Source organism: Oscarella lobularis, chromosome 1 (assembly GCF_947507565.1).
Source record: "Oscarella lobularis chromosome 1, ooOscLobu1.1, whole genome shotgun sequence".
Classification (NCBI taxonomy): Eukaryota; Metazoa; Porifera; class Homoscleromorpha; order Homosclerophorida; family Oscarellidae; genus Oscarella; species Oscarella lobularis.
In genome coordinates, this window is record NC_089175.1 from 6,904,974 (window position 1) to 6,912,506 (window position 7,533).

At 47.9% G+C, this 7,533-nt stretch overlaps 1 protein-coding gene across 1 annotated transcript; it reads left to right on the top strand.

Annotated features, from left to right (window-relative positions):
- The first annotated feature begins 134 nt into the window (after positions 1–134).
- On the top strand, positions 135–4,917 carry LOC136187408 (uncharacterized). The gene is made up of 10 exons (XM_065974997.1): positions 135–200; positions 261–286; positions 349–412; positions 470–756; positions 799–977; positions 1,038–1,374; positions 1,424–1,664; positions 1,715–3,783; positions 3,843–4,226; positions 4,289–4,917. The coding sequence occupies exons 4-8, from the start codon at positions 499–501 to the stop codon at positions 3,226–3,228; spliced, it is 2,529 nt and encodes an 842-aa protein (XP_065831069.1). The 5' UTR covers positions 135–200; positions 261–286; positions 349–412; positions 470–498; the 3' UTR covers positions 3,229–3,783; positions 3,843–4,226; positions 4,289–4,917.
- Positions 4,918–7,533: the final 2,616 nt, after the last annotated feature.

A 7,533-nucleotide genomic window follows, 5' to 3' on the forward strand; every position in this document is an offset into this window, starting at 1 on the left:
GAAATAAAGGAATTAGGAGTGAGTGAATGAAATGATATCGAACACTTCCCTTCCAAAGAATTCTCATTGATCCCATTGTGAGGCTAACTTCTGTGCGAAATTTTATTCAGATAGCATGGTTCTTTTAGGTTTCAGCTGCGAGTCTTGGAGAAAATCAAAGTCTCTACTTAGATTATTTGTTTTGCTCAGAAGTCTCCCAGGTGACCGACAAGGTTTATTTTCTCTTTTGTCTCACTATCATCCCCGTGGTCGTTCGAAAGATGCCTTTTCAGACGAAGTCTCTGATGTCTGACCGGGCCAGATTCAACGTTATTTACTTTGTCCTTTTTGGATAATTTTGTTTTTCAGGACGCTCAGAAGCTTCCTGATCTCAGCCCCAGACTTGCGCGAGTAGAACCGAGTCGTGAGATTGGTGAGTGCTTCATTCTCTTAAACGTATTTGCGATACGATTGTTCTTTAAAATTCTAGCTCTTCAATACAATCCATCTCATCTCGAAATGGAAGATCTGACCTTTCACATGCGGTCTCAATGGAGAGACGTTGCACGCTGCATTGTGCCCCTCTTCACCAATTCTGAAATCGAACATATCGAGTTGCATGAGAGAGAAGATCAGCCGCTTCGCTTCCTCCAAGCCTGGATCGAGAAACACGGCCTCGAAGCAACGCGAGAATCGCTGTGCGCCGCTCTCATAGCTGTGGGCCTCGCTTCCGGTGCTAAAGAAGTCTTTCCTGAAATTTATGAGAAGATGACTAAGGTACTGTATTTTTTATCATCAGATTCTAGCGACGCTTCTTAGGAAGAAGTTTTGAATTGGTCTGTTCAAGTTCAACCGAGTGAGCTCGATTACGACGAAGGTCTCGGCGGAGGAGCATGCGGCGAGGTATTCAAAGCGACGCTGAAGAAATCCGGGAAGCCGAAAAAAACGGTCGCCGTAAAAGTTTTCAAGGATTTCGGTAGAAGAAGAAAGACGGAAAAGTATCTATGTGTATCTGCTTTCACTTTTCTTAACGCCTGTCTGTTGCATATATTTTGCAGGGAATACGAGCTGTTTAAAAAGGAAGCCGCGATTCTCCTTCAGATCGACGAAAATCCTTTCATTTTGCGTCTGATCGGGTTCTGCGCTGTTCCAACCTTCTACGCTCTCGTGACAGAGTTTGTAAGTGGCGGAGATTTGTCTTCTCTTCTCGAGTCCCACGAGCACAGAGCGGAAGTTGACAAGTGGGAAACACGAATCAAGTTCGCAAAGCAAATTGCCAGAGGAATGCTACATCTCCACTCCAATCAACCGCCAGTGATGCACTACAACTTGAAAGCGCAGAACGTCTTGGTTGAGTGCATTCAGTACAACGACGGCGTCCAGTTTATTTGCAAGGTTGATTTTTTAATAATTAAGACGTGCCCGTTTATTAAACTCTTTCTAGGTTTCCGATTTCGGTCTTGCATTAATGTCCGGCGTCAGCTCGATTAGGACGGGGCGAGGAGTTGGTTCAAATCCGGCTTTCACGGTCGCTCACATCGCTCCCGAGCGATATTCTATCCGTCCTTACTTTGACGTAGATGACGGGGGTTTAATACATGTAAGTGATTTGGCGAGGAAATCCGACATTTATAGCTACGGAGTTGTGCTGTGGGAAATTCGGGAAAAAGTGCGCCCGTATAAAGGTTTTATCATTTAGTGCGCCTTGCAATGCATTCGAGAATGAACCTTTTAGATATGCCAAATATCGTCATCCACCAATCTAACAAGAGCGGAAGGGAGCTCCCAAGAGGCCGAGCAGCGAATGTTCCGCCACTTTTCAATGACCTTTTGAATAAATGCGTTGAATTCAATCCACAAGATAGGCCCACGTTTCGTGAAGCCTTTCTCAGAATGGTGGAAGCTGAAAATAGTTCGTCATTTTTTGATTTTCAGAAGTATTATGACAAGGCCCTACAACGCGGTGGCTCTGTGTCAATCAATCGGTCTCGTTTAATTGTTGTCGGCCAAGACGGTGCTGGGAAGTCGTGCCTCGTCGACTCTCTTCTTAACCGACCGTTTGAGAGCGGGAAAGCGAGCACGGAAGGAGCGGCCGTCACCATGAGCTACACAGAGGTTAGCGGATGGAAAGCCACCAACAGGAAAGAACACTTGGATCCTCTTATTGCAGAAGGTTGCTATTCTGACAATCTTCAGCAGTCGGCCTTAAAAAAGAACACTTCTGAGTCGACTTATTCTGCTGATAAGATAAAATCCGAGTCTCAGCAGGAGGCAGCACGAACGAAGTCAGTACGTCCAGCGGAAGAGGTTGGCATAGAGGCCAAAATGCTCACACATAATCAGGAGATATTGGTGTCCAGTTTCCTCGCCGAAAAGCCGAGCGTAGAGGATCTCCGCGAGCGAACGCTAGGCGTTCGCGACATATGGGATTTAGGCGGACAAGAAGTTTATCTTGCAACTCACTCTGCCCTCATGCCAAACACTTTTGGTTTGTCTATATACATGGTGGTAATGGACATATCGAAGTCGCTATCTGATACAGCTGAATCATTTTATCGATCAACGGATTCCCAAGTCATTAAACTGTCAAACGATTTTGATTGGATTCGAAAAAATGAAGACTTTCCACTCTACTGGTTTGGCTCTATCACGGCGGCCCACCAGGAAACTGAACAAGGCGATTATTGGTTAGGCGAGGACGAGGAGGTGAAGTCTCCACCTGTTTTTGCAATAGGTTCTCACCGAGACGTCGTGGAGAACGACAAGAAAAGGTTTCCTGATTCAGCTGCTGTGGGAAAATGGCTAAGCGAGCAAGGGGAACGCTTTGAAGAACTTCTAAGAGACAGCGATTTTGTTAGGCACATTGTCTTGCCCAAAAGAGGCAAAACCGGGAAAGACGATGAAGACTTTCGCGAGATGAGTCATTTTATTCAGCGAATTTTCCTGATAGACAATTCCGCATCTGGCTCGGGCTCTCCGTGCAGAACTGTTGAGGAGATTCGACGCAGAGTGGACTGCATGGCGTCGACGTATTGCAGGCGATTGCAGAAACAGCCCCTATTTTGGGTGTACCTTGAATTTCTTCTTTTCCGTTGGCGCAACAATATGAAAACGGTTGTGGCTAAAGTGGACGAAATAGCAGAGATTGCTCAGGAGCCGAACATCTGTGCTATATCAAGTCGTGACGAAATCTTGGCGGCGCTAAATTATCTGCCAATGTTGGAGCAATTCTTTATTACCCGGAAGTAGAGGGCTTGAAAGACTTTGTTTTCACCAGTCCTACATGGGTGATCAAAGCTCTGTCTGCATTTGTAACGGCTGCTAGACCGGGTCCAAAGCTGGAACCGGAATGGAATAAGCTTAAAAAAACAGGAATAATGTCTAGCGAATTAATGAAGTATCGCCTCAAGCAAATGAGACAAGAAGCCAACTCAAGGAGCGATGTGACCGGTTTCTTTGAGGACGACAATCTGGAGGGAATTGAGAATGAAAATAAGCTAGTCGTTCGGCTTTTGCAACATCTTGACGTCATCGCACCCCTTGCTAAATCGTTCCCAAATGAATTTTATGTTCCGTCGATGCTGAGAAAGTCATTTTTTTACTCGAGAACTCGCTGGGAAGAGCACACTTTCTCGTCCCTATTCCCTTCCCCTCTTATTGTCATTCCTACGAAGCTGAAGTTTGTTCCCGAGTGTCTCTACTTCCGTCTTGTAACCCGTTTTCTAAATTTGTATTCGGAAGAACCGCGACTTTCTCGCCATCAGTGTATTTTTCTCGTGGACGATAAGGAATCGCGAGTTCAAGGTACGCAGTTTCTTGCTTCACACCTGTACGCTATGTTTCCTGTTTTACTTTTCTTGTAGTTGAAGTTGAATTGTTGTATCAAAGCCGAGGCAAATGGATAGGTCTAACAATTCGCTTCATCAATGACGATGACCGAAATAATATTAGCTGCACGTTCTTGGCCTCGATCAAAAACGAGTTTCGGCGACAAATGAAATCCATTTGTCAGCAGGGCATGAGGGGTTTCAAATACAAGATGTGCTGCCAAATAAGAAAAGCTGTTCACATTGAAAAGGAGTTTGGTATTGATCTCAGTAGTCTTCCCGTTATTTATAGTGACAAGGACGAATATTGTCCGAAGATTGCTCGTCTCTGCAATCCGTTTGGTGAACCACTGACTAGAAGTCGTGAAGATCTTCTTCAAATCAACTTTTGGTTTGAGCAACCACCAGCTATTAGCAAAAGTAAGATACAGACGAGTCGATATAGAAAGCAGAAATATTTGCTTTATTTCTCTCTTTTTCAGCTGCGCTTCCTAAGGAGATAGACTCCGCTTTAATTCGTGCTGTCGCGAAGCTGGCAGCAAAAGCAAATTGGGAACTTCTTGTTCCTTTTCTGAGAGCAGAAGTCGGTAGTGCCGGCTTGGAACAGTACAAAGAGAAGTCCCCCAATCATTTTGTTCGTGCCTTTGCGGTTATACAAGATTGGTTGCAGGACAAGGGCCGCGAGGCAACGGTAGACGTTCTGATTAAAGTTTGTAAGGAGTGTGGCATTCATCCCGATAACGTCGTAGCTGCTTACAGGGAGCAAATCGCTATTCAGTAGCGATTTTATTTCATATTGTCATAGCGCCCGCGAAAATTTTACCTGTTTTATTCTGTTGTACATCATCTACATACCTAGTGGAATACGTCTTCAACTGTAACTGGATCAAATCATTTGCGAGTTCAATTTACTAGCTGCTACTACATTTAGTCTATATGCTGCGACCTTTTATATGAATGTGTCCTTGTTGTTTTGGACCCTACCCATCCAACCCCGACCGGGCAGACTATTGAGTATTGTATTTTTTAGGTATGCCGCCGTTAGCTGTTTTTATTTTTTTGCTTTCCTTTCTATTGTTTATTTGTAGCGTACGCTAGTGCGCTTCCATCAGTTTGCCCTGCAGTTTGTCGTCGGTCGCTTTTTATGGTAAGGAAGCCGAGCAGCGCCAACTCATGCACTCTGAGGCGCCGAAGAATTTGCAATGTAGCTAGATGTGTCGTTTCTTGGACAGCGAACAAGTACAAGAACCGACGTACAGTATAATCGGTAGATGAACGTAAGCATTCGAAGCGCCCTCTTCTGTCCTTAGTCTCGTTTTTTCTTTGCGAAGGACGCTTCTCAAAGACGCAAGGCCGGTCCGTTGAGCGAGAACGATGTTGTTTTTCTGCGGAAGAAGCCCCGCCCCTTTCTCACTGCCCAATGGCCGCGACGCATCCTCTCCCTCGTAAGCAATCGCGCGTCTATCGCCCCGCCGCTCCTTCGAATTTTGTTTAAATTGACTGTTTCTGTCAGCGACTTAATGATGTCGTATTCGGGGGCCCCTATTTCGGACCCGCTGTCCATTCGTACTTGCATCGCGCGCTTGGCATATAATTTAGTACTATTGCGTGACCAGTGCGTTTGGTAGATTATACGTCAACGTGATTGCTGAAAGAAGAATCAATGGATAAGGTTCGTCTCATTCCTTTGATCGATCGGACATGCATTACAATCATCCGATGGCCGATCACGCGAGCGGTCAACATGTGCCGATTCTCGCAGTGACGATTCATCCCGACGGCGATACGCTTTCACTTGTCGGCGGCGTTCACAATGATCCCGTTACGGGACTACTGATTCCGATCGAAATCGGCGGAATGATGCGTGACGTCTCTTCGGATTTCATTGTTCCAATCGTCGGCGTTCGCATCGATGCGACGGGACGCGTTGTGCCGATTGGCGGCTGTTCTTCGCAGGGAAAACCGATTCTTCTCGGCGACGTAGCGCGTGATTCTTACTCGGGCGAACAAGTCGTTGTGACGGGAGCGCACGGCGCTGAAGCCGGATTCGAGTCGCTTCTCGATGCAAGGAACGCGTTGTCGAATGTCTGAACTCTCTCAAGCGAGTTATGACGGAATCGCGCGGCGGCGGAGCCGGCACGGCGTTCGGAATCCACCCGGAGGAAGCGGCACTGGAAGAAGCGATGACTCAATTGGCGAAATGTCGTACGGCGACGAAACGTCGTTTAGTCGAACGCAGTCTGAATTTTCGCCGGCGACGAGCGACGGCGCTTGCGCTGCGCGAAACGGGCGGCAGTCCGGGAAGCATGGAGTTCGCTGCAACGGGACAACTCCTACCGCTTCTCGTCGGAACAAAGATGTCTGATCCTGGCGGTTCGACGCAGCAAGTTCCCATCCTCGGTGTCGATCGCGATCGCGAGACGTCGGGTTTGATTCAGGTTGGCGGCACGATGGAAGATCCTCACGGCGGCGGCTTGGTGCCGATCGAGCTCGGTCGCTTGGCCGTGGACGCCGTCTCCGGCGAAATATCGCCCGTCTGCGGCGTGCGAATCGACGCCAAAACGCGCACAGTCGTACCGGTGACTCTATCGTCTTCATCGAAATCATCTCGCATGAAGAGTCGAGGTTTTGCCAGCGACGACGCGCTCGCCTCGGATGCGGTCGCGCGGCGCAGCTACTGGCGTCGTCAGCGTCAGAAAGCGGACGAACTCATCGCCGAGAAGACGACGTTGATGCGACGTCTTCTCGAACCCGAATACGAAATCGATTTGGCGACGGTGCGTGACGGCTTGGACGCCGTCGCCGATCTCACGCGCCAACTCGAAACGGCAACGGCAACCGAAACGCGACGACGCGTCGACGTTGCGACCGAGAGCGTGCCGACCGAAGTGATTGCTATGGTTACCGAGTACGACGCGGAGGAGCGCGAAATGGAATCGTTGCACGTTGCTTCACACGCGCGTTTTGCCGCCGCAGTGCGCCGTTTCATCGCCAAAGCGAAGGAGGAGAATTCGAAATACGAAACGCGTATGTCTCAATTGGCGTTGGCTCACAACGCCGAAGGCGAGGCGGTGGCTCGCACCCAACATAGGCAGCTGCTCGATCGGCTTCGCGGCGAGTTGAGCGAATGTCTCGTGAGTCGCATCGGCGCTTTGGATCGCGAGAGAGCGACGTTGGATTTCGCCTTTCTTTTGGCACTTTCGCTGTTCATCCGGGTTTGGAGACACCGACGCCGAGCGATAAAATCGAACACCCATCGCGTTTGCTTCGAGAAACAGCGCTGACGAGCCATTACCATAGAGTTTTACAACAGTTTTATTGATACAAGAAAGAAAAAAACGCTGCATGCACTCGATCGCTCGCAAACTCCTTCCAATCGTTCCTTCTTCGATTTGATCGTTTCGTCTTCGTTTTCTTGAGCCTTATCGTCCATATTTCCACCTAAAAACATCCCGTCGTTCCGTCGTCGATTTCTTGAGCTCTTTCTTTCACGTTTCCGTAGAAAAAAGAAAAAGATTCGTCTCTGTCGTTCCATATCTTCGTCTTCTTGAGCCTTCTCGTCCACATTTCGATCTAAAAACAAAAATATTTCTCTCCGTCGTTCCGTCTTTGATTTCTTGAGCTCTCTCGTCCACGCTTCCACCTAAAAAAAAGAAAAAAATTAGTATCTGTCAAAAAATCGTTGTACGTACCTTTTTTGCTGCGTCCGTATTCGCGCTATCCAGGC